Here is a 27,468-nt window from a genome sequence, read left to right as displayed (position 1 = left end):
TGATTAATTCTTTGAACGGGAAAAGTTTAATAATATTAAATAATTGATATGGTAAATGTACCAATAGTGGCGGTATTGCACTAAAATACGTCTCCTACGACAAATTAAAAGTAATTAAGTTATTTACGTTAGTGTGAAATGTTCTTTAGCCTTTTACAAAGGGTTTAAAAGTTAAATGGGGCCATTCCGTTACTTAGTGACCGAAAAATCCATTATTTTGTGAAAGGTATCAACATTTTTCCAAAATCCTTAAGATTTTATAACGATACTCATATTTTTGTTAACGTTCTAAATGAAAATATAACAACGCAACTATTAATTTTTTAACATAATTGTTATGAAATAATATTGTTCTATTCAAATTCATTGACCTTTCACCATATTTACGTATTTTTAAGTGTTTTTTTACGATAGTGCCATTATAGGTACACCAAACAGGCATGTTCCTATAATGGTCCTAGTTTTAAAATCAATAAAAACAGGTAATTTTAGATTTTTTTCGACGACATTTTTGACATGTACTGTTTTCATTAAAATAAGCAACAAAAATTAGTTTTCTGTAAGTAATTTACCAAAAAAAGCCAAAAATCGCTTATCTGGCTAAGTGAAGATTGACTTTAAATCAAGCAAATTCTTCTGGGTGTGGGTTGACCACTGGTGTTATTCAGTACTTTAGTCAATATTTCCATCAACTAAATTCATACATTTTTTACGATCAAATTACAAAAGAAATCAATCTAATGGCAGTAATCCTTGCTGTTCATACGAAAACAGCTTAAAACTAAGTTACATTGATATTACACAATGTTTTGAGGCATCTTTGTTTACACAATACGACGACTATAAGAACTATACCACCATAATAGGTACAACGAAGTAGTTTCAAAAATATGTATTTTTTCGTAAATTTGATGTGTTTCATGGTAAAAATGGTTGTCATTGCAAAAATAATACATATTCTCTTCGTTATGTGTTAAAATCTTCAGTAATTGTCTTTCCTGACACTTTCAATCCATTAAAACACATCTGTACCACTACAAATTGCACCACCATTGGTACATTTACCCTAATTGATAATTTACAATTTTGAACAACATTTTCCAACTGGCTTCCATTTCTTATCAGTTTTTAATTTTTACTCCACTGTTTCAGTAAATCCACACAGAAAGCAATTTGGATTGATAACTGATTTTGAATGTTGATTCTTGGGTATTGTATGTCTTGTTTCATGGTGTGAAAAGCAATATATTTTTATCAAATCAAAAATTTATTTTTAAATAAAGCTAGTTGTAAGCTTTATGAAAGTAGCTTAAAGTTTCGAAAAAGAGTCAAATAAAGCTCACAAAATTGATATGTTAAACATGAAAAACAATTAAACGAAGACAATATTCGAATTAACATGTTTGCCCTCGATTTTACGATTAGATTCTGATTAAAGTTCACAATTTAATTCCACTCCCTGTGCTGTCTGCCAATATGTCCCCAATACCTACCACAAAGCGCAAACAACCGCCCATCAAATTAGCCTCCCAACAAACACCCAAAGAAACAAGCCCCAGAAACGACCCAATTCACCGGTTTCGCGAAACCGTTTCCGACGGGGCTCACCCCACCCTCAGCACAAGAGCACTGGTGTAACTCAATCAATTAAAACCGTTCATTCTAATCGGCAAACCGGAACCGAAACCGGATCGTTCCGGTGCTTGTGAACCCCGAATCGGTTAATATTCCTCCCCCTCGCGTTCCATGACGACGCGCATGTATTACTCCACTCCCGCCGAAACTGACTGGGCGCCTCCATTTCGGCTCAAGCGAAGCGGTGTTGTGTTTGTCCCCGGGGGCTTGTCTTAAATTCTTACTCCTAACACCTTCCACCTTCAGGCGCGCGCGCTAATGGAGATGGTGGGTGATCGATTACACAGGGACAGAGTTTGTTGGGGGAGGGGGGGAGAGCTAAGGGGGTGCAGAACCCACGCCACTTAAAGCGACACGCCAGGTGCGTGTGTCGAACCGGCGCCGACCCGGTGTTTTGTGTGTGTGTGACGATTGACGTTTGACGCACAGCGGAGGTGGCAGGCAGTGTTGTAAGTAGTAACAGCTTCGCCGCGTTGGTTCGTCGCCTGGTGTCACGCATAAATTGCGCAAAAGTATCGTTTATGAATAATTAAACATGCATACACACACACTTCGTGCAAAAGTTGTACGCAGTGCAACGGGTTCCACTACACACCGTGGGTAGTGTGTGTGTGTGTGTGTGTGGTTGCGTGTGTAATGTTGTGATACCCACTCCCCATCCACCAAAAAAGCCCGCTAACTAGCCGCGGCATAAGTGTGACCGCGGCTGCACCGGAGTGTGGCAATATTAATTCGAGCAAATTTTATTGGTCGTCGAGCAAATAGTATAATTAATTTCATGCCCCACGCACACACAAACACACACACACACACAGACCCCGGAGAGTTTGGAGTTCAACTACAACTACACCGGAACGGACCCCACGGTGAGCCCGGAAACACGAAAACGACAGTTTTAGGTGACCTGGAAATGGAAGCGAAACGAGACGAGAGAGAGAGAGAGAGTTGATGATACGCTCATCTCGGGTTACACACCTTACGGGTGGCCCAATTTCGTGCACAGCTGAAAAACCACACAAACCAAACCTTGCTGGCTGGTGTTGGTGGCTGACTGGCTGGCGCACACACACACACACAAACACCGCCACACCCCGAGGTCTGGTTGTTAATTTCATTTATCGTTTCTACCTTGCTGAGCGGGATTGGTACGATCGTCGAACGATTGGTTTGTTTGTGAAAATGCGGGGACGTTAACCGAGCCTCCATTTCAATGTCCGGAACCGGAAGTTAACTTTCTAGCCAATGTCCGGCTTTTGGCGGTGTTTGGATTTGGGCCTGATCGGTCGGTTGCTCAGGGCAAGGCAGGGCAGGGGCGTCAAAAAGGATGGTTCACCCGTTCCGTGGGTGAAATGAATTATATGCAAATTATGTTTAAATTCCAATTGACATTGTCAAATTTATGGTAATTGCTTTATTATGCTGGCATTGTGGACTGTCCCCGGGAAAACTGGGCAAATTTGGAGAGATAGAGCGCAGTGTGAAGGTTACCGAGCGGGTACTCGGCAATGAATCATCGGTATCGGTTTGGTCCTCCCGACTCACCCCGGGGGCGCATCTAGGATCAAAGCAACAGTGCAGTCTGAAATGAACTCCCACCCCAAAGGGTCGAGCAGCAAATGGTTTTAGCTTCGTCAGTTGGTTCCGAGATGGTTGCGTTCAAAACGGATAAGGCTTAATGATGCGTGACAGTTTCTTGCCTGCTCAGCGCATTCGGGGAAGCATTCCCTGGCATGCCCTGCAGAAGAAGAGGCTTTGGCCTTTACCCGAAAGGTGTGTTCCCTCTTTTCATCTCTGGGTTTCTCGGGAAAAAAGGAACGTTGGAGGTCACATAAATTAAGCACATTTTACGAGCGGACTCTAACACATCGACCCTGGGACTGGGGTTTTTGGTCCACAAGAGAGAGAGAAAGAGAAACAGTGTAGAGCGAACAGAGCTGCATTCTACCACCACTTGAAAGCCACACTCTCTTCCCCGGAAGGAACTGGAGACATCGCAAGGTACACCACCCAAAAATGAAATTGGCGCCGGCGCTCGTATGAGTAAGATTTTATTGCCACTAATAAAATGGCGAGCGAAGAAATCGGGTGTAGGACACACGTCAGCTTGAGAGGTGATCTGAGCATGTGTGTGTGTGTGTGTGTGTGTGTGTGTGTGTGTGTGTGTGACTGCAGTGTATGAGGACACAGCAACCCAAACGGGAGATGCCGTCCCGTGTGCGATCGTTACCTTTAATGTTTATTGCAAACCCCTGTCTCCCTCGTGCGTTCTTTTTCCATGACGATCAACTGTCGCTCGTACACGTGCAAGCTTCAAAGCACTTTTTATGACGATCCTGTCACCCGCGTCGATGCGTCATCGTTCACCACCAGAAGCGCACTTTTGCCCTGTGACGTTTTACAGAATTAAGATACGGTTGCTAGCGCTGATATGTTTTCAAAAGTTGAATGACGTATTAAATACGAGCAGGGGGGGCGGGAAAGTTTCGACATTGTCATACGTTGGCAATGTTCGTTTGAGAGAGAAAGAGAGAATGCGAGCATCACAGCAATTGTAGGTAAACTTTATCAGTTGAACTCACTTTATGAGAGCAGCATTATATTAAATGTAAACGGCAGTTGGCAAATAATGCCTTAAGCAGGCATTACCGTAAACATGAATGTTGAATAATAATGGCACATGGCATGTAACAAATGATGATAAGAAAGTAGTTATAATTGATGCACGGAGGGCAATCATACCTGCTAGCATTGTGATTTGTATGAGTGATGAAATCAAATAGCTGATGCTTTAATTAATTTAATCGTTTCATTTTGAATTGCTGGCGTTATTTGAATAATTTACCTAAATTTATATTTTTTATTGCAAAGCGCCTAAAGGTATGCAAATGGTATATACAATCATGGCTATCGGAGCAATAAAGAGCATTGGCAAGAGCTATTTTCATTACAAACCGCCTAAAAGTATGCAAACGGCGTAGCAAACCATGTCCAATGCAACATAATAATCCAGTGCTTAGGTTGATTGAGTTAATGTGTTGATTGAGGTTGTTGTATCGTTGCTTACAGGGTTTCCCACCATTTATTGGTTGGTTCCCATCAATTTTTGGTGGGTTCCCATATTTTTTTGGTGCGTTTCCACGATTTTTTGGCAATTTCCCTGAATTTTTTGGTCCAATTGTATTGACATCCAATCGGAAAAAACCAATAAATTATGGGAACGAACCAAAAATCTATGGGATACGATAAAAAAATCGTGTGAATGCACCAAAAAATCATGGGAACTGACCAATAAATCGTGGGGAACCCTGTAAAGCAAATAATCTGTTCATTTCAAATTGCTAGATTTCGAATTCTTTTACTAATTTACCAAAAATAGTGCCATTTGCATTGCAAAGTGTGCTTAAAGGTATGCAAACTGCATATCAACTTGTGCCTAATTGTGCATATTTAATTACAAAGCTCCTAATAGTTTGTAAACGGTGTGACAGACCATGCCAATAGCAGTATTAAATTTCTTCCAACTGCGTATGATGATATGGATTTGTTGATTGGAGTAATCAATCATACTTAAAGTAATTTAATTGTATGTTAGAAGCTTTCCTGGACTAATGTGCCTAAAGTTTACTATTGTTCATTCGAAAGCGCCTAACTGTAGGCAACCTGCTTAGCAAACCATGTTCAATATTGCATTGCATCCTTTTTTATTACATATAATGATTGAGATAATGTTAGACATATAAACGCACGAACGAAAATTGTGTGTTAACTATCAATTCAAGACAATAGAAACGAATGTGTTTCTTTAAGAGAATTAAAGTTACATCATGAGCTTTCGTTACTGTGTCCACTGGCTCATGTGCCCATAACTACTAACAATTGCAACATTCGGAACAACGCCCTCGTCGGCTTGCCAAAACAACGATGAATGCCCCTGCACACAGGCGATGAAAGTGTAAATGTTCGAAGGTTTTCTTCGGCAAACCGGGCAGGGTGCCAAAAAGCACTCCCCCAGCACTGCCAGCAAGCAGCCAGACCTGGCAGAAGTTTGATGTCTCTCCCAGGGTCTTTCAGAAGCTTCCACAGGCAAACAAATTGGACCGTTTTGCTGTGTTAATAGCCGGTGTGTAGTTTCGGAGCAAAGCTCGTTGTGTTGCGTGCTGCCTTATTGCGCCGGGGCGGGCCTGTGCTACCGAAATGGACAGGTGGCACATGATCTCGGTCGGTGGTTCGTTGTCAGCTGCACAGCTGCGGTGTGGTGGGTGGACACACATAATTACAGACAATCTCCCGGGCGCACGCATACGGCGAGGGTGTCATTTTGGAAAAGTGACTATGTTTATGGAGCAAACGTAGAGCCATTGGGATAGCCATATGGAACAGAATGCTTTCCCTTGCAGCATTTAATTTTAATCGACTGGTGAAAGGGATGGAATGCTAGCATGTGGTCGATAGTAACAGCTTTCGGGAGCTGTCCCGTGCGAGTGCTAATGACACAGACAAGGCCATCCCAACAAAGGTCAACAAGAAAAGTCAATCTTCCAAACGATCAGGAGCCATCAAAGAGATTTTTCTAAGGAAATATCAGAAGTTGGCTTTAAACAAAAAGGTTAACATCAATTAGGCAAACATTGTAAATGTGCTGTGAAAGTCATACACCATGTACTAGTGGAATTCAACAGCCTCGACATGCATAGCTAAACGGTTTTAATTGCCGTGAAAATACTTCCACGAACGTGTCCGCTAACATCAAGTTAAATGGGTTTTACCACATTCTATGGAAGAAGAAATAAAAAAGCTTCAGTTTTATAGAAAAAACGAGAACAAATCGAAACTCCCGCCCTGAAATATGCAACATGGAATTGTTATCAAATCGATAGCTGTACACGCCTTTTTATATGTGTTTGCGTGCCTCAATTTTTGCTGCTTTCATAATTGATTGGCTTTCATCGGAATCGATGGCGGTGACTAGCTAGCCAGCAGCAGCCGCCGCCGCCAGCTGTGCCAGGCTCTGTGTTTCGATTTAATTATTCATGCTAAACTATCGACAGTGCCGGCTCTATCGCCGAGAAATGTACCCGATGGGAAGAGAACTGTCCGCGATGTCAAAAAAAAATGGGAATGAAAAACTCGCGTTATTAGCTAGTCGACTAGTGTTGAAGTGTTTCTTTCCCTATTACGTGATAGTTGTTAGCAGCAGTTTTGTTTTGTTGTTGCTTCGTTTTATAGTATTGTTCTGTGTCTATTCTGTCCTACCCACAGCTATGGATTATCGCTAATTAGAGCTTGGCTAGCTGTCTACATTTGACACACCCACATACAGGAACTGATGTGCTCGTTATTTTCAATTTTATTTCACTTTAGATTTTGCCTCGTTTTTTTTGTTTTTTTTTTTGTATTAAATTGACCATTTTCTCCACATAAAGTCGTGATGGGTTGTGGTGATGTGTACCCTCCGTAGCAAGGAAAAACGAGGTCAATGGACTGTTGCAATGGTGGTTGGAGTGGAGAAAAAAGCAGACTAGCTCAATTATGGCGCATGTATTTGATTATTTGTGGAATTTCATTTGATTGCTTTGTTCGGGACGACGGACTGGAGACGAAGTGGACGTCACAAAACATTCTACTGAGCGCTGCACCGTTCTGGACGCGCGCGCACACACACAAAAAGGGAGCAAAAAAACCCGGTCCCATTTCTAGGATCGAGTAAAAATTGATTCAAAATAGCTAACGCTGAGGAAAGAAATAAAAAAGAATTTCCCCATTTGCTAGCAACTGCTCCAACTCACCCAACTGACCAGTCACCCAACTGCGGACACAGATATCAACCGTTTTTATCTATCAACTTCCATCTATGGCAAATAAAACTCACCGGACTGACCCACACTACTCGTTACAAGCTCGAGCTCGTTCTACTACTGTTGAGCTTTGGACTGTTTTTCGTTGTCCAGGAAAAATCGATTTTTCCTAGAACTCGTTTTTTGTATGCATCTCCCCGATCGATTAGTTCCTCGATCAATATGTTCTATTGCACACAGTACAACTCTGTGTGTGTAAAAGTGGTCTTTTTTCGATGCCCAACATATTCAACGCACCAACCAAGCGAAGGGAACACAAAGTATTGATGGCTAAAAATAGCAACACAAATCAACATCGTCCAGCAGTGGAACGGGTTCCAGTATGAACTTGCGCCCACCAGAGATCCAACACAAGGGGGAAAACGGTGTGCAACTGGCATCATCTAGCGAACCACCACCAAGTGGAAGCAAATTGGCAACGTGAGGGCTGGCGAAAATCGATACTTCAATAACCTGAATATATCAATTGATGCCATCCCTTCGAAAACTGCCATCACTGACCGGCGCTCTTCACACGTGGAAAGGGGGGGTTTGTGGAGTCCTTGTGGTTGTTGAATGGTGCAACACAGCTCCCCATGAATGAGTGGTGCTCCGTTCTCGATCATCGATTTTAATCGAACTTCTCGGAATTAGAGCTTCGGGAAACTCTTTAGCTGGTGCAAGAGAGAGCGACAGAGGCATGGGACAACGAAGTAATGGTCAGTTGGCGATCGGTCGGGTCGGACGGTCTCGTTATCTGTAATTACTTCGGGCAGAGTGCATTCGCTCTGGGTGTGGGCGCGGGTGCGCTCTAATTAAGATTGTCAACTTAATTACAATCGCCAAAGTTGCTTAACCCTTTCCAGCGACTGTCGCAAGGAGAGCTAGAGAGTGCTAGAGTGTCAATTTTTACTGCTGCCTGGAAGCTACGGGGAAGGGAAAGTAGATCATCGCCATCGCGGTGTGGGTGTCGGATTAATGGAAAAAGATATGATTGGCACCCCCTCTTCCCTTTTCAGTTTCTCCATTTGTGGGCAAGTTACTAGCAACATTACAGGGGTTTCCAGGAGTTCTCATAGCTGTGGGACACTTTATTGACTCCTTCTTACGTGAAATGAACTTAATGTAATGGGAATTGGACTCTATAGCACCCTTGTTGGACAAATCTAAAGGAATTTCAAAGGAGCCTTTCCAAAAAGTGTGCCATAGAGTCCAATTTCCAATATATGAAGTTCACTTCCAATATGAAAGAGTCAAGGAAGTGTCCGACAACTATGAGAACCCCTGGGAAACCCTGTATTCCACTTTTTACGTCTCCAAACGCTGGCGCTGCTACTGTATCGTCCGTTCGAGATGCAACCGGATAATTAGTGCAAGTAGCAAAAGTTGCACTCAGGTGGGCCGAAGTGCGGGCTGGCTGGAAGGATTTGATGATGGGTGAAATTGGTGGAAAAAAATAATCATCTCCTTATTAACTAATTAAGCTCGCAATGAAGTGATTTTCACCCCGACGGCGGGGCAGAACCAAAAGGTCTTTCTCAACTTCATCAAAATGGGGATTGTTGGGGGAAAAGTTTCACCATTTCTGGAGGGCAAAACTGTTTACGAAATATTATTTAGCTTCCACGCGTGGCTAGAGGAGGAACTTCTAACACACAAAGTTGCGCCCAAATTGCGTGCTGCCGGTGAGCCGGTGTGTGTGAGAGAGCGGTGGACTGCTGTTAATTAGGAACTAAACTTTTTGTCGTAGCAGCGCTGTTGGGAAAAATGGGATTTTTTTCTTACTTCACTACAAAACATCAACCTTAACCTTTTGCGTGTTCATTTAAAGGTTCATTTGGAGCCTAAAAGAGAAGAATTCTTCATTTAATTTCAGCTTCTAAAATTAAACCCTCCAGCTGACTCTCATCCAATGCACGCTTGTTTCGTTAGTTTAAAATGCACAAATCTTTAAAACAACCTTCTTTGTTCCTTTTTTTTAATTTTCCATTATCAGGTCACTCCTAGCAGAGCACCAAACCACCAGGTCAGACAAGAGCTGGAATTTAAATTTCGGAAGGTAAAATCGTACCTCATTCGTTAGGACCTTCGCGTTAGGTTCTTTTTTCCATATCCAATTCTGCCTCCTAAACTCGTGACCTTTATTTCCCAGGTGATGGTGGTACTGGTGGTACGTGACTCTGCAGCAGATGATCTTTCTCACGTCCTTCACTAAATATGGGACAGAAATTTGACACACACACACACATACATACAGGGAGCGAAGAGAACGGCAGTTTTAGGGCGTGGAAACTATGCAATCTGGCACAAACTAGGTTTATTCTGGAAGCGGGCTTTTCTTCTTCCCCTTTTTTTTGGAGCTCGCTCGCTCGCTCGCTGGAGCTTAAGGAGTGAGAATAACACAAAAAGAAGAAAGCCAAACCTTTATCCAGGGTCGCCCGTGCCTGGATTTGGAGGTCCAACTCCTTTGTTCCACCAACTCCCAACCCCCCCCCCCCCCCCTGCCGCTCTGAATGAGGGATGAAAATTGGAATCATTAAAAATTGAAATACTCCCCGAGTCGTTCTCGTCGGGGGCCCGTCGAGGACGGTTCTCGTACGGCATAAAAAAAGGCTTCTACATTGTCCGCATGGTTTCCTGCGGAGAGTGGGTTTTTTACCTTCTGTGTCATCGCTAAATCATGAGACAATGTGTTCTTAGTTTTGAAGTTGCCTTCGTTTTTTTTTTTTTTGATTGGGTAGTTTTGAAGAATTGAAGTGAAAACCAAATACGAAAATACCTTTGAAAATTCTTTAAAATGTCTCGCCCAAATCGCCCAAAAAACGAATTGACGTGCTGCGACCTTCCCACGACAGCACATAATCGGCACACACTTTCTCTATGCTGCCAAGATTAAACCTTTTTATGGCTCAGAAAACCTTCAGAAGGGAGAAAGGCCGTTAAAAGCCTTTGAAAAAAATAAAATAAAAAAAACAGGGAACACATACCAACCAGATGGTACACACTTTGTGGGCCACCTTTAGCCCAACACTCGCGGAGGGGGGGGTGTGGGTGGGAGGTTTTTTGGCAAATAATCTGCTCCCACCGGTGTCACCGGTTTTACGCAGCCGAAAGACGAAAAGAAAAAGTTGCGTCGCACAGCACTTTCAGCAATAATCCTCGTAAGCAGATTGTCAAATTTGCAATTTCAGCAAGTGCTGCCGACATGAAGGAATGGTTGCTTCTTGTTTTTTTTTTCGTCCCAGCAAGAGACTTTGGACTTTAAAAAAAGGACACAAAAAGGTGCACTGATCGTTACAATAAAAGCAAATCTGCAGCATGAAAGACGTGAGAAAATTGATCACCTCGCTCATGGATCGGGTCGGGTGTGTGTGGTGTGCAGCTCGGAAAATAGGGAACCTTTTTGTTCTGCGCTGAAGCTTGCCAGGCATAACAGTTTTAAGCTGTATACCGAGCATTAGCTCACGTATTAACGGGTGGAATGTGGGGAATGCGTTGTACCTTTCACGTTTAAAATTTAATCATAATAAACACACCTTTTCCGCACAGCGCTCGATCGAGAGTTTTGTGCGTGTGCGTTTGTCCTGTTCAATTGGCTGACACAGTGCGCTGCTTTAGTTTTCCCGTTTTTTTTTCTATTGCTTTTACGCCCTGATACAACACCTTAATTGATTTTCCCTTTATCGGACACACAGAATGGCCATTTGCTAAAAATAAACTAATGACAGATGCTTTTCCGGCTGAAGCTTTTGTCGAAGCAAATTTCAGCGCACAACGCTCTCTGTTGGCTGCCCTAAATAATGCGCTCATAATTAACCACCAGTACCACACAGGTCCCCCGGATATTGGTTGTGTGCTTACACACACACAAATACACATACGGAAATAGATCAGAGTTTGGTGGCTTTGGTGGCCACCGCCTGCAACATCCCAGCCCTGTGTGACATTAATTTAGCGTCAATTTTAAAACGAATGAACGCGGTACTGGTTTGCTATTTGCGCTTTAAGCGTTGAAATGCTTGTCCCAGTTTCCTCGGTAGCAGCAACCACTCTTAACCACCTTCCTGTATCCGCTAGCGGTTACACACACAAACACACCAAAAAAGGGAATGAATTTTTCAGAAGCCTAATTTCGCTTCGAAGCTTCCAAAGCCAGCAAAAGCCAGCAAGCTGACCGACGGGAGCACCAGAGCACGCAATTTTACTCAAACCGACAATTTGACAGCCCTTTCATCTTTCAGGGCTTTGGGTAGTAGGGGAGGAGAGCTGGGAGGGAGAAAAATCATCCGGCGGCTAATTACAAATCCAACCGGACCTAAATCAAGTTTTTCCCAAGTAGAAATTGACCCGGGCACGGGACCTTCCCAGCCGCCCTGGGGTCAATGATTGTGCGCACATGAAACATGAAAGAGAACCTCAAACAGGGGGTTGGGCGTTAGAGGTTAAGGGAGACGGAAAATGGGGTCAGATGAAGCGCGTGCGGTGGTGCGTTCCTCTGGAAAAGGCTACAAGGTTATTATCACGGTTAATCCCTTTTTTGCCATTATTAGCCCGGCTCGCCTCGGAATTACTGGTTTGGCCGGTGTGCTGCCTGGGTTAAAAAAAAAAAACACTGACACTGAAGTCAGCCCTTGAAAGGCTGCAAAACATCCAAACGCCAATCTAAACCGATCGGGCATCGCTTGAAATGAAGTTTGGGGAAAAGTATTTTATTTGCCCCCGTTTCCCTATTTTTCGCAAAATAACTCCTCGGAATTCGTCTGTTTCGAATACGCCTGTCACTGCGTTTAAAGTTTGCTTCTACTTCTGTCAAAGGACCTAACTGGAATGGAATCTCGCGGCTACCGCGGCCTCTAGTTCTTCCTTCGATCAGCTAAATCCGGATCGGTGCAGACGGTGTTAAAAACCGGTGGCGCTTTCACGGCGCTAATACCCCACAAAGACTTTCGCCAATAAGACTAAGGGCTATAAGGAGCTTTGCTGAGTTGAGCCGTGAAAGAATGTTGATGGCTTTGGTTTTTTTGTTTGGTTTTTGTTTTGGGGCATTATTACTTGACTGTTTTGCTGTTTGAACTGAAATCCGTTCGCTTAAGCAATGAGGTGCACAAATATAAAGGAAACACACATTTAATACTTTCATAATTCGATTAAGGTTTTTGAATACTTTGCACAAAAACACAGAAAAGGCCAAACCATGCAGATATGATAAAGGAACAATGTATGAACGCTTTCTTGATTAATTTAAAAGCTTAATCTTAATGCTAGCCTTGCCTTCTTCTTACCACAAAATAATAGTTTAAAATAGTTTTTCATACATTACAATTTTATGAGACTTAATCGAGCTTTATTAAGCACTGTTCATATGTCTTTAATGTGATTGAAGCTCGAAAGTTATGGTGTAAAATATCAAATTGATCCTAGAGAGCGTAAAAGTAAAAATAATAAATTTTGAATTTCGATTCTTAAACGTATTTGACTTTATTAACCATCGCATAATCCTCTCATTTCACGTCGATGATGTTGGAAAATGTGGAAATAATTGATACAATACAATTTTGACCAAACAATCTCGAAAAGTGACTTAAATTTCAACTCAACTATCGTTTCATGAATTTATTCTTTATCATATCAAAGCTTGTTTTCCAGTTACTATAACAAACAGACGTACAAAGCATTCCTTTTTAACTACATCCTACTTTTAATTACTGCTTCATACCACAAATTACTGCTACATTCATTATAAAATTCTTCAATCGTTCAACTTGTCACTGAAAGTGAAGGTTCGTGTGTAATTAAAATTCTTCCAACAAGATCTGCACTTCACTACGAGTTTCGTAGGTCATCTCGGCCTAAATCACACAAAAAATCAACACATACAAAAAAAAACAAATCTTGACAAAAAAGTTAACTCATTGTTAGGTAAACGCTCAACGCGGCTCCTTTCGCTGCTACCCAGGCTGAACAGGCACGCACCACTCATGCTCCACATTTTGATTACTGCTCGGTGTCCTGAGTTCATCACCAACCACCCATAACCACAAAGCACTCAACGCACCCCCACACTCACCCGTTGGGTTAGCTTCTTCGACCAACCAAAAAAAAAAAAACACCCACCAACTCAACCTTCCGCACCAGCTGACAATCTGGTTTCAAGCATGTGAAGTGCGTTTTGATTCAATTTCGACTTGAATTTAAATTAGAGTAAAACCAATACACCCGGAGGACACTGCAGGAACCGCCGGGGAGGGGAAAACATGTCAAGTATGGTAGAAAAGTGAACGAAACGAAAGAGAAGGCTTTCTGTGGGGATAGAAAAGAAACAAACCAAAAAAAAACCACCACAATCTCTGCCCGCTGAAAAATAGCGCTTTGTCACGTTGATTTTCCTCTTCAGAGGCTGATGCTCTCCCTTCTTTTACGTTCGTTTTTTTTTTTGTTTGTTCATCCTCTCCGCTCACTTTGGGTAAATCCTTCGGGGATTCCGAAAATAGGAAAAAGATGTTAGCCAAACGTGCGTTTCAAGTGCGTCACGCAGTGTCACGCCGATGTCACTGCGTCACGGGAGCGCTGGTGGGGAGGGGGGGGGGGGAGGAAGAGATGACGACGTAAGAAAAAAAAAAACCCAGAAAAACCATCATCTTAAATGGGTAAGCAAAAGCCTCAGAACACTCACTGTGTGTGTGAGTGGAAAACTGGCGGAAAAGAAAAGGCAAAACACGGAAGTGATACATAATTTTCCAAAAACCTCAGAAGAAAGTCGTTGCGTCCCGACCGCACCGAAAACAAAACATGACAATAAGGAAAGGGGATGGCACAAACAGGGGTGGCACAAAAATGAAGCAAAAAGGGGGTGGAAAAAGCATATGAACCAACCAACCGGCGGCTTTGAAGAATCGGATTTCACCCTCAAACGATCCGGGACCGGGCTTCTCCAGATCACTGATTTAACATTTTCTTCTTTTAACAGAGAAAGAGTGTGGAGAAGAAAATCGGGGTCATGACACGTTCAAGTTCCCTCTTTCCCTCAGTGGCTCAGTGAGCTGCGAACGAGCGCAAAGCGAGTGATGAGGTAATCGAAAAATGTTGCAAAATTTTTGTGCGGGTTGTATGTTTTTGGCTTCCCGAAGAGACGTGTTCCAGGGGATGAGGGGGGGGGGGGGGTTGGGTTTGTCCTACCAGTGCCTGGAGCGGCTACAAAATGCGGGCTCCGTACGCCACCGGGCGACGTGAGTGGATTTTTGTTTCATCTGTCCCATCATGTCCCGTGTTGTGGATATTGATGGGTATCAGGACGTTTTTGGGGGAGGGGGACACACGTACGTATCATCCTGCTGGCATCGTGCAGTACGTGCGCCCACCAATTGGAATATTCGATAAAGAGAAAACTCATCGCGGTAATCATGACTACACATTGGGTAATTGAAATTTTGTGGAGGGGTATTTTTTTTTCTTCTTCTCATGAAATGTATAACAAATCTTGCCAAAGGAAATCATGGAAATGTCCCCCGGAAATCATACGATTGAACGTTGGCATAATGATGAATCATGATGTATCTGTGTTCGGAGATTGAGGCATTGCAGTTTGCTGGTAGGTCCTCTCTTACACTCTCTCCCTAATTCGATCATCATTTTATATCATTAGATGTACATTTCTCCTGCGGTTTTGTTGCTGACATTGAGGGTTGTGTTTTCCAAAATGACGGCGTCATTAATTCGGGATAAATTGTAATGTTTAGAGACTATCCATAAACTACGTAACGCTTACATGCGACTGGTATTGATTAAAATGATTACAATATCTCTATAAATCTGATTCTATGCAGGATCTGTTCCAAGATTTATACAAGTTTAGAATCAGTTCCAAGACTGATAGGTCCTTAATCTATTGCCCGACTGGGATGTGTTCAGGGTCAGTTCTATGACCGGTATTGGCTTGGAAAAAGTTCCAGAATCGTTATGGATTCCGAATCAGTTTCAAAAACCGTACATATTTGGGAGATATTATGATCAGATCCCAAACTGGTGAGATCAGGATCAGAAGCAGTTCAAGTGCTGATATAGGTTTGTTTGGATCAGTTTCACGACCGATATAGATTCCAGGGCCGGTACGGAATCAAAATTAGTCCAGGAACTGACCTGGATCCAAGATCATTTCCAAAACCAAAACAGGTATAAATAATAGCCAGAACTAGTATAGTTTCAGGTGCCGGTCTCGTAGTACAGTCGTCAACTCGTACGACTTAACAACATACCCGTCATGAGTTCAATCCCCAAATAGACCGCGCCGCCATACGTAGGACTGACTATCCTGCTATGGGGTGTAATCCAAAAAAGTCGCTAAACGCCAACTCCACAAGTGGGTACAGGCAGGCCTTGACCGACATCGGTTGTTGAGCCAAAGAAGAAGAAGAAGTATACTTTCAGGATCAGTTACACATACTATGAGGGTCATACTATAAGTTCGTGGGGGCGTTCCCATGGAACAGTCATCAACTCGAACGACTCAATAAAATGCCCGTCATGGGTTTAATCCTAGAATGGACCATCCCCCCGTAGCGTAGCAAGGATTGACTATCCGGCTGCGTGGTAATGAATTAAGTCTCGAAAGCCTGTATAGGCCGGCATGTCCGCGTAGGACGTTACGCCAATTAGAAGAAGGGTTCGTCTTTCGTTCGTGAACTGGAATGTGGTTGTATTAGTCTATGTAGTCTTAATAATTCAAAAATAAGAGAGATCCCCTTTGACTCTGTGGTAGAGTTGATAGACTCAACCCGATGCGCAATTAAAAGAGATGAGTCTTTTAATATTCTAACCTTATCTGTTGCTACATTAGAAGGAATATAACAATAAAAAAACATGTTTGGCGTTACGTAACTTATGGATAATCCCGTAAGTCTTATATAAGATAAATCAAATTTAATTTATAATATTATCTCAAGATTTTCCGTTGCATTCCACCAAAAAAGTACGATCCTTTAACGCATTGTTCACCCCTATAAGTGAACGATGGTTCGATTGATTTGGCCAAAGCATTCTTTCACCCTTCAACCTTTGCCTAACTTTCGAAAGCTAAGCAAACAACACCCATATGACAGACCGGGAGACACACACACACAAAAAATGCTGCCCCAAAAGGCACTCTAATCTGTGCTCTTTTCCACTTGAATCGCTGTGAGCGGTGAATGCACTTGTTTCCCCTCCTTGTGTGTCGATCACTTGTGTCTGAAGCGTTCCCGAAGTGTAGAAAGTTTTCAGTTCAATCCCAACGGACACACAATAACCAATCCCCGGAACAAAAACGGTAGTAACTGTTCAAAAGTGTGATGCCTTTATTTTGTGACCTTTTTTTGTGTGTCGATTCCCATGGTCGTCCATCAGTCTTCAGGCATCTCTCGTTTGTGCGTTACACCGTGGAACCGGTAGAATAAATCGACCCGGTATTGCACTGACCATTGGGGGCCTGGCGGTCTCTCGCCAATCTTCACCATGCACTCTAGTGCAAAGGAACGAAAAAACGAGGTCGCACGGCCATTATCAGCAGCTCGGCCATCCTTCAACACATCGTTCCCAAAAAAAAAAGTCAATTGACGAAATGTCCGGTGGCACCATTTTCTCACTCGCTTCGGCTTTCTTTGCTGGAAGGTGCACCCCGACGGGTCAGCACTGGTACCACTGGTGTGTCCCGGTCAACATCAACGAACGGGCAAAATGAGTAATGGATTGGAAATCAACAGTTCCCGGTTGCGCTGCCGGATACGTCCGCCGCGGGCTCGGTGGCATTGTGTGTGGCAACTCCCAACAATCCTTGGTCTGCTGCTGCTGCCGCTTTCGTTCGTTTGCACAGCTGAAGAACGTTGATCGGATCTCGGAGCGCAGCTGGTCAAATGGATGTGGCAAGGGCCAACAAAGGGGAAGAAAGGGGCTGTACGACATGTCACAAGCATCAAGCGCATTCGACGCCTCAAGCGGTCACGAGATTTCCAATTCCTTTTCGTCCTCGTAGCCACCGTTCACTTGTCAGTCGCGTGCGCTCGCTCGCTCGCTCAGGTCGTCCGGAGCGTTACGGATTCTGATTCTGAGGACGACGATGAGCGTGTGACACTGACGCAAGCTACGCGGCAAAACGCGTCACCATGATAGAGACCGTTTTTGCCGTGCGGATATACCCAAAAGAGTTTGAGTGCTTTTGTTGCCACAGTGGCGTCAAAAATCTCTTACCAAGGACACCAGGTTCCAGCAGGTAAAATAGACGCCTCAATTTTTTGTTTTGAAGCGATTGCAGATATTCTAAAAAATCTATCTTTGTTGTTCCGTGTTGTTTGGGTTTCTCCAATGCTTTTAGGAACAATGACGTGACGTCCCCGAGTGCGCCACCCGGATCACATCCGGCAATATACGTCGTTTTTTTGGAGCACAAAACTGTACTTTGTTCTTCTATGTCCCTTCCCGTTCGCTCGATGCTCGATTGAAAGTACTAAACACACTTCAAGAAAAAAAAAAACGAAACTTTAAAAGACGCCTATTCGCTCCAGGTGACTGAGGTGACGTCAACTCGAACCCGACCCCTCCTGTTTCCGACAAAATTCCTGCGCTCAATACGGGAGCAACACCCAACAGGGGAATCAAGCAACTACAGTAAAAAAACGCAACAAGATCTCCTTGCATGTCACTTGCGCTGTTTTCCGTCGCCTTGCTACGACTACCACGGCGGTGTTGTCTCTTGAGTGGCAAATCAATTAACGGGAAAATATCGTCCCATTCCCACGCCTTGTACACACGCTTATCGCTCGGAAAAAGGGCACTCACCCTTGCTCTGGCCGGATGTTTTGTCCCGCAGCACGTTGATCTGGTGGACCCGCCCGAACTCCTCGAACATCTCCTTCAGCTGCTGCTCGTCCATCGACCGGGGCACCTGGCCGACGAACATCTTGATATAGTCCGGATCGGGCTGGTCCCCGACCACCTCCTCGTCACCGGGCTGGTGGTGCATGTTAAGGTGCATGTCCTGGTGGCACGGGGACGCCGTACCGTCCGAGCCGGCGGCCGACCCCGTCGTCATCGCCGTCGCCGTGTTGTTGTTTATCACCTTCGGATTGTTGTTGTTCAGCGTGTGATTGTTATTGTTGTTGCTTCCGGGGCTGCCGAGGTTCAGGCTGGTGACGACGACGTTCGCATTGATGCTGCCGGCGGTGGTGCTGCTGTTGCTCATGTTCAGCATGGCACTGTGAGGGAGAAGAAGGAGAGAGAGAACAAAAAGCACGTCAGTCAGTAACTGTGTTTTGGCTGGGGGTTGTTGTTGTCGTCGTTTTGGGTGTATCAAACAGCAAGATGGAGCTGGTGGAAAATTGTGGCTTGTTATGACAGAGTAATTTAGCTTGAAATTAAATATCTTTATTCAAAAAATAATAATTTAAAAACGATTCATACAACAAAGAACACCTTAAAATATTGAAAGCTTTCATACAACAAGGATAATCGACCTTCTTCCAATCACAATAGTTCGTTTTGTTCCCCCCTGAAAAAGCAACCGGAAGTGTCTGTTCGCAAATTCAATTTCAAAAATCTCCCTGCATCAAATGATTGCTTCCGCCCTGGGTGTTGCCCCTTTTCTTCCCGCTTCTCAACGACACAATCAAGAGCGGCGGAAGAGTAGATGAGAAACAGTGGAAAGGAACCTTGGTGGTTCACTCTCTCTCTCGCATCGTTCGTTATGAAAATCATTTGTCACGATGTGGCAATTTAACGGCAGACGCTCTCCGCTGCTGCTTGCTTGCGCTCCCTCCCTTGGGACGATTCTTGGACCGGCGTGCGCGTTCACCGGGACGTGCCCCGAATGCTGAATGCAGCCCCGTCGGTGGCCATCACCATCATCATCCCATGAAACAAGCGAAATTGGTTGTCGGATCAGGCGAATGACGCCGGCAGAGCAGCAGAGCAAAAACCTAATCTCGTCACACCTTGTATTGATGGGAAGGATGTTTATGCTTGTGCCTGCCCTTGCCCCCGGGGGTCGACAGAGGGGTGTGAGAGAGCTTTTTTTTTGAGCGACGGAGACAACAATTCTGACTCGAAAAAAGCAAACGAGCACGACCGTCATAATAATGATTGGGGAAGCGATGACGTTCAGCAGGATGGGCCATCCGTGCCATCTTTTTCCGCCCCCCAAACAAGCCCCACGGATCCTCGGAAAGAGCTCGCTGGCGGGGGGGTTTGGTAAAAATTTTATCGTCCAATAAAACGGACCGGCGGACGACGGCAAAACAAAAAAACCAAGGCTGAAATAAAAACGCATCACTCATTAAGCGAGGCAAAGCCATGGAGAGAGCCTTGCGTTCGGGGACACGGAATGATGGTGGTGGTCAAGTGCTACAACCGCAAGCACGTACAATATTAAAGATGACCACACACACACACACACCCTCCACCGACAGTGTTCCCGGGACCGGGAATGCTGATTAGCGCGAAAAGATCCGCATCATCTACGGTGTCGGCGGGGGAGCCAAGCAATCAAGCCGGAATCGTCCAACAATAAAGGAAATGTGGCCGGGGAGCGGGTTTTTTGTCTATCATCCGGCAATCGACGGGGATGAGCTGCGGTCAGCTGGGATGGTGCACACACACACAAAAAAGGGATAAAATGTCCCGGTGGCTCGTAAACGAGTGAAACCATCTGTTGGGACGGGGTGGGTGATAAACAGCGTGACAACAACGATTTCTCAAAACCGCGCACCATCAGCAGCATCATCGTCGTGTTGGTTGGTTGGTTACCATGGTTATCGCAGGAGCAAACAGGACGTACGAGCACGTGTTGTGTTGTGCGCAAAAGAATCGTTGTGAAGATGCGCCACGCGTGCGGTGGTTGTGGTGGCTCTCTCTCGCTCTATCTATATATTTAGATCGATCCGCCAATTTCAAGCTAAACGTGGGCGACCGCATCGATGGCCACGACACACCACTTTGCTATTATCGAATGTGTTGTGGGCCACAGCGTTGGAGCGTTGTACGTGTATGTCCGTCCCCATTCATGCAAGAGGATGCACTTCTTCATTTCAGTATCTCTCTGTCTCGCGCACTTTTCCCGGTCGCTCTAGCGGACGCCGCTCGTCACGGTCATCTATATTGTGATTTTGCGACGAAGACCCTGCAAAAAGTGGGCATGGGGATGAAATATTAGATTCAATTATTTTCGATATTGCATTTGTGTTCGCCGATCCGTGGCGAATTTAATGAACTCACCCGTGCTGGCTGTGTGTTGCTGGCCTCGCCCTGCTCTGGGCACGTATTCTGGGCATGCCGGGGGTGCAAAGGACATGATGGGGTGTGGAAAATACCAACCTCTAGACAGAGCGACAGGTAACACGGGAAGGCAAGAGCACAGCACATGGATGATGGAAGATGAGTCCGAAACGAGGATGATAAATATGTTCGTCCTAGCAAACACCGTTTCTGCCTCTTCGTTGGCAGACACCACCGGCGGGAAGCGCCGAATAAGGTTTATAAGAATGGGTTTTTTATGAGCTGCTGATCAATCAGTATCGAGAGTAGCGGGGGTAGTCTTCACTTGCTGGCAGAGCACAAACCAGGTTGACGATTGATAAACGACAGCGCAGCCCGCACTTCGGTCCAATTCTTCGGTCTCGATTGTTTTAGTTTTTGCCTTGTGAGTACGGCAAAGAGGAGTGTGGGATTATAATTTTCCAAATCACTGAATCGAAGACGAACCCACGATTGCTGACACGACGTCGCTCTCGAATTGATGATGGTCGTTTCTCTGGTATCTCTGAAGTGGATGAAACAGACACACACACACACACAAACGCATCATCTTCAACCATCAATCACGCCAGCTTTGCCGGAGCAATAAAAGGAAGTACAGGTATTGGGATGAATGGTCCGCTCCTTACAGACATTTCCCGTGTGCAAATGGTGGAAAAGAGGATAAAAACCTTCCCCCTTGCCTGTGTAGGAGCTGGCGCAAGTAGTACCCAAAAGCCTGACCGGAGAGGGAGTCCAAGGAAAGGACTTTCGAGTCCACGACTAATTGTACCGAAGACGGAGGCCGAATTCCAAAAATACCGAGCAGCAAAAGTCATTTGAATAATTTGCTCTGCTGCTGTACAACTTGCTTTTGTTTTGACGCGCCGAAAACAGAGCCTGAGGAGCGAGGAGAAGACTGGGGCTGAAATCAAATTAAACAGGCGCGGGGGAAATGTGGCACCCTTATTGAATGGTTACATTGAAGAGGCCGAAAATGAGGAGCAACGCGCGCGCGCGCGCGAAACATATTTGACAGACGCGCGCCGACACGCACATTCGGCACCTTGTCCCTTCGCACAGGACACTTAATTGAATCCAAAGGAAATGGAATTAAATTGATAACACAGAGGAAGAGCAAGGAGGCCTTACCTTCTGCAAGAAGCGAAAAAAAAAACGTAATTACGAATAAATTGAGTGATTTAGCAGATGGCGCTCACTGTAGCTGATATAATTTCATTACGCGCGCTCGCGCTGGTCGAATGCGATTGCTCTCGGACACGGCCACAATCAGTGGGCCAGCAGCACAACACAACGCTGATGTCTGGTGCTGTGGGAGGGATTTTTGTTTCTTTGGGGGGAAGAAGCAGAACGCGCACGGTAAGGAAGACTATTTTTGATACCGAAAGTTCAACTTTACGCTTCTGCATTCCAACCGAACGTTTGTGGAGAATGTTGAACAGGCAGGGGAGGCGGGATGCTGCTGCTTTGTGGTGTTGTATTTCTCGCAATGGTGAGTGAAATTGGGGAATTTTACTAAGGAAAAATACTTCTCGAAAAAGGACGAATTTAAACAGGGGTGGGTGTCATCTGCCTTAAAAAAGGTGCCAACAGGATGGATAATGATTCCCGGTAAATGCTATTACAAAAATTCGATTCCAAGTCGTCCGTAACGTGAATTAGGCGCAGTTTTTTGTTTCTTCATCATTTGATTATAAAATTTAATTTACAGTGGCGCATTTGACAATATTTTTTTGGAATTTGCTGGAATATTTTAAAGAGATTCATAATTTGCGTGAACAACTTCATGCAATTAAATGGTAGAGTTTGAGCAAAAAAAAAAATAATCAAAAATAACGCTTTTTCTCCATCAAAAGCAAACACGGTAACGGTAACAAAGTGAAGGAGAAACGTTCCTATTTCGCTTGTATGTAAACACAGGCCACTAATTACCACTAACCGGCCGGAGTGGGCGCGAGCGGGACGACCAGTTGTCGATTAATTACTATTCATGCTAAAGCAAAATTGCTTCACAGCTAATTATAAACTTTCCCTGCCACACCAACCGGGCCAATGATACTTTCGTTAATGGCAAGAACGTTCCAAGGAAGCACCGGGAGCAAAACCAGTTGGTTGCAAAAGAAGTTTTTCGTCTGCAAATGCAACATCAACATGCTACATTGGGTGGCCGGTTGGCAGCGGGAAACCATGCACAAGACGCACAAGCACAACTGGCTTGGTAGCTGCTATATTCTGTTCCAAATTAACATCAAGGTGTAGGAATATTTTAAAAAGAAAGCACTTTTTTCGCACGCTCTGTTTTACAGACAAGATTTTGATCAAACACACAAAACGTGGGGAAAACTAAATTCAAGTTGCATTTTCCCATTCCCATCCGGAGGGTGTAGCGGGACGGTGTATCACGTACGGACAATCTAATTACTTTCGTCGCAAAGCCAAAGGACATCATGGTATGTCGTAAAGCGCTTCGCGTGGTCCACGTCAAGGACAGGAAGGAAAGCAGACCGAAATTCCTTTCCCATCCCGTACCGCCCAGACGCAAGCGTGTGACGAATCGCTTTGTTCCGTTGTACACGCTGCGCTGTGTGTGTGTGCGTTTGGCTGCATTTCGGTTGCGCAAGTGTCGACTTTACTATGCCGTCTCTGTACGGAGCAAATGCTCAACGGGGCTAAAGCAATTCGTTTGACTTAAGTATTTTGCAGCCTTGGCTGTACACCTCTCCCTTCGTTGCAATGCTGCGTTGAACAGGTTTAAGCGCGAGCCTGTCGTCTGCCCCTGTCGCGTTAACGTTATCTGACCCCAAACAGACACCAACTTTCGCTTAAGAGAGTGAGGGAAAGTGTGTGGGAAAAAAAAGGTTAAAAGAAACTACCAGACGACAGGGCAACACAACAGGATAAGCAGCGAACGTCCTCGTGTGTCTCGTGGCTCTGCTGCTTCAGGTTCCCCTGTGTACACAGCACAACCAAAGCCTCGACTGCTGCCCCGGTGCACCGGTGAAACTAATTAATAACATTTTAAAACAAAACTGAGTAAGTCTTTAAACGTTTATCTTGCTTTGCGAATGCAAACGGAAAGTGCTGCCGCGGGAAAGTGCTGCCTCCCTCCCCAGCCGTCTCGTGTAAGTTCGCTTCCAACAGTCGTCGGTTGGCGTTTCTTTGCTCCCGTTTTTTGCTTGCCGTAAGCGCTCGTGAAAGATTCTTTCCTTGGAGGGTATGGAGAGGCTGTTTTCTTGCTGTTTGTTCCGCACTTCCTGAGTCCCGTTCCCCTTTCAACACGCAGCAGCGGTGGTGTGGAATTATGAAAAACCAACAGTGTGAATAACGGTCAGGTCCATCTCTCGCTCTCTAATGCTCTCCCTCCAAGCCAAAGCTTGTCGCCTTTCCATCGTGACACTCGAGCTTGCCTTGAAGTCTCCGTTTCCTTTCCCCTCTCTTCTCCTCTATGTGTGTGTGTGTGTTTTGTGTGGGAAAGTGTGAGCCACACAGTGCAAGGATTAATGCCGTAATGCCATTACAAGATCATTCTCGTGCTCGTAGTTGTACAGTTGTGCAGGGCGCACCTGCAAACTTAACGAGCAGGTTGACTTTCTGGCTCTGGGATGTGTCTGTTGCGTTTCGAACTCATTCCTCTACTGCTTTTGAAAGAGATTTTTATCTTCCCTTCTAAGTTTTGCTTTCTTTGCCGATATTGCACACCCGTTTTGAGAAGGGGGAAGTTTCTAAAAATAAAAGCAACATTTAGTAAGTTTTTATCCTTTTTGAGGTTTATTTTTTCTCACCGATAATACTCACTCTATTCGCTCTAATGCTCAAAGAAGGGAAAACCCGCTCTCATAAAGCGGCAATATCTGTGTTCGGGTGGGGATTGTGGTGCATGCCAGCTGTCATGTCGCTTGCGTCGACGGTTTGACCAAAGGCCGGGACTTGCAGCCCTTCTGGAATGTAATGTGACTTTTTGCCGACTTTTTTTGTGTGTGAAAAGGTTAAGCACTTCAGCCACTGTGTTGGACGGACTCGGTCATGTCGGGAGTAGTGCATCGAAATAGAGAGAAACAAAGGCGACAGAGAACTACGAACATGCAGCAGAAGACAGTTCCATAGAGTTGGTAGGGTTAGCATCGGGTCAAGCAGTTCTGTACAGAAGTGTTTTGCTTTTTGTTACAGTTTTGCACGAAAAAAAGCATGAACAAGACCTTAGAGACAGTAGACCTACTGGAACTGGTTAGGGGGTAAAGTCAGCATCCTTTTGCTGTAGAAGCGACTGATGAACAATGACCTTACAAGCGAACCTTTTAAGCCAAAGATCAATGCTGTCCGATCGGCATACTAAAGGGCAAACAGCACGTGCACGATCGTTGGGCGATACATCGTGATCACAAAATGGCGTCCATCACACACATACTCTCACTCTCTCTCCAATACTTACGCATCCTCCAGCTCGTCCGGCGACGCATCGATCGTCATCGTGCACGGGTACAGCTCCACGCTCTTCGCAGCATCCAGCGTTTGGTGCGCTTGGTAGGTAAGCATCTTCATGCCCTTGCTTTTCGACCGTAAAATGTCTTGCAAATTCCGTAACATGCGAAATAAAGCTAAACGAGAGATCGTCGTTCGAGCACGGGGTAATGTGAGTAAAAATTCAATGGCAGTTCCTTTCACACCGTTCACCTGACGTTCAGCTCACAAAACTTGAGTTTTCGTTTTAAAATATATTTTAAAAAAATAATAAAAGAAACTAATCACTATACCACACTTGCTAAGGGGTATTACTTTTGTAGGAAAATTTGACGTCCACTGAAACCGACAACACGACGGACACGACGGACGCGGGACAGGGTCACGCACGTGGGACTTGCTTTGGGGACGTTTGCAAGGAACGAAAGAAAGGTAGCTGTGCTTTCTCCTCCCTTTCTTATGGAACTTTTGGAGGGGGGTGGAAAAAGCAAAAAACACACTCTTGCACAAAACGCGACCACGTGATCAACACGTGGTTCTTTCTTTCTTTTTTTTCGATTTCGGGTGGCGGCTTGATACAGATTCACCGTGTGCGTAGATCTCAATTTTTACACAAGCGCATACAGACACACTCACACGCAACTTTTACTCAACGGTGTGCAATTTGTGAGGTTAAGGGATCCTGTGACGTAGCACAACGGCACACAAGCGCGCGACCGGATTGAAAGATTAACGCGAACGAAATGATCGAGCAGGTGCGACGAGATGCGCTTCGATCGTCTGTCCCGCCGGAGATAAGCCGAACGCGATAACGCAATTGAACATGTGTGTGCGTGTGTTGGTGAGCGGCTCTCCGTGTGCTATCCGTTAGGTGCGCTCAGGTGCGTGTGATACGTGCGAGATGAACGTTTGAACGTCCCTTGATCTCGTGTAACGCACACTACTGCACGGCATATGCTCGCAACGAGAGATCCTCTTCTCGTACATCGAAGGTGCTTAGTATTGCTGTCCCGCTCCTGTTGCAGATTTAACGCTTTTTTATTCTTGCATTTAAAATGCCTTTCCATGAAACGTTCGCGAAATAGGAACTGTTTTGCAATCCTTACAGGAGTCTGTTGTGATTTTCCCTTTAAAATTTGACCCACATATCCCATCGGCAATCACGAGAAATTGGCTTTTGTTGATGCGAGAATGAGCGTGCGAAATCGGGCACGGGGAGGTGTGTCTGTGTTTGTCCTTTCCTACCCACTTTAACCCACTTTTTTGGCTCTTTTATAACCTTGAAAGTGTCCGTTCCCGCAAGCTCGTCTGCTGTTTTGTTCATGTCTTTCCCTGGAAAGCAAGCCAGCAACCCACCGTCACCGTTATCAGCTGTTGGTGGCATCACACGCTTCAAGCCAGCAAAAATAACGGCTTTTTTGTGCGACACGGTGTAGGTGGGTGTCCAAAATTTTTGTGCAAAACACACACTCTCACCCCCCTTTAACTCGACAACGAGAAAGAGTGCTGTCGGCGCTCTCTCTTTTGCTTCCAATTTGGCAGCCGGGCTACCCACACACGCGCTAGCTCTCGAGGTCAAAGTGCAACGTGTTTAACACATATACACTCACTCACATGTTGAGAATTTGTTTCCGTTGGAGAAATGGCCACACCTACACACACACATACGCCTGCCAGAGGTAAAGTTTGCCTTTTTGCCACTCTCTCGCCAGTGCTGGATGTCGTTTATCAGTGTTATCATGCAGAGAAACCATCCATAAAAAGCTATAAAAAGTTATGGTACGCTGTGTTTTCGAAGATTGGTCTGGGAGGCGATGTTTTTTGGGTGTGTTTATTTCTTTGATTTTTTGAAATGTTGTGTGAATCTTGTGTGATGCTTGTTTGTGCAAAACTAGTGCAAACGACCGCAATCAGTGACACGTGTGGTATATTTGGCGACTCTTGTGACAATCAACAAACGTGTGGTGGAGCATTTGAGAGGTTAGTAGGACATGCGCTTTGGGATATTTGTCAATTATCTTATCAAAAGTGACATTATGTAATCATCTTTATTATTTTTTTATATTAACCTGATCCGTTTTCAAGTTTAAAAACTTTTAAAATTGCAAAGAAATTCGTGATGGGAAGATACACGTTTAGAACAGAGCAAAAACTGCTCAAAAATGAATAAACTACTGACCAATTAACCTTAATGTCCACATCATTACCCTTCACAATGGTAAAGCGTTAGGTTGAGTAATTGAAAAGTTCCTACCAAAAGAATCTG

The 27,468-nt window shown here is 44.7% G+C and overlaps 1 protein-coding gene across 7 annotated transcripts in view; it reads right to left on the bottom strand.

Annotated features, from left to right (window-relative positions):
• Positions 1-27,468, bottom strand: part of LOC120955419 (CUGBP Elav-like family member 2) — a 293,328-nt gene that overhangs the window by 128,550 nt on the left and 137,310 nt on the right. For 6 of the 7 annotated variants that reach the window (XM_040376277.2, XM_049609175.1, XM_049609176.1 and 3 more), the window contains one exon: positions 18,276-18,691. In XM_040376277.2, coding sequence (XP_040232211.2) covers positions 18,276-18,691 — 416 coding nt within the window. Of the gene's footprint in view, positions 1-18,275; positions 18,692-25,173; positions 25,462-27,468 lie in introns of those variants that run through there. The other variant, XM_040376283.2, reaches the window with a different exon arrangement.

The sequence above is a fragment of the Anopheles coluzzii genome, chromosome 3 (assembly GCF_943734685.1).
Source record: "Anopheles coluzzii chromosome 3, AcolN3, whole genome shotgun sequence".
NCBI classification, from domain to species: domain Eukaryota; kingdom Metazoa; phylum Arthropoda; class Insecta; order Diptera; family Culicidae; genus Anopheles; species Anopheles coluzzii.
This window is presented reverse-complemented; position numbering and strand designations above follow the sequence as displayed.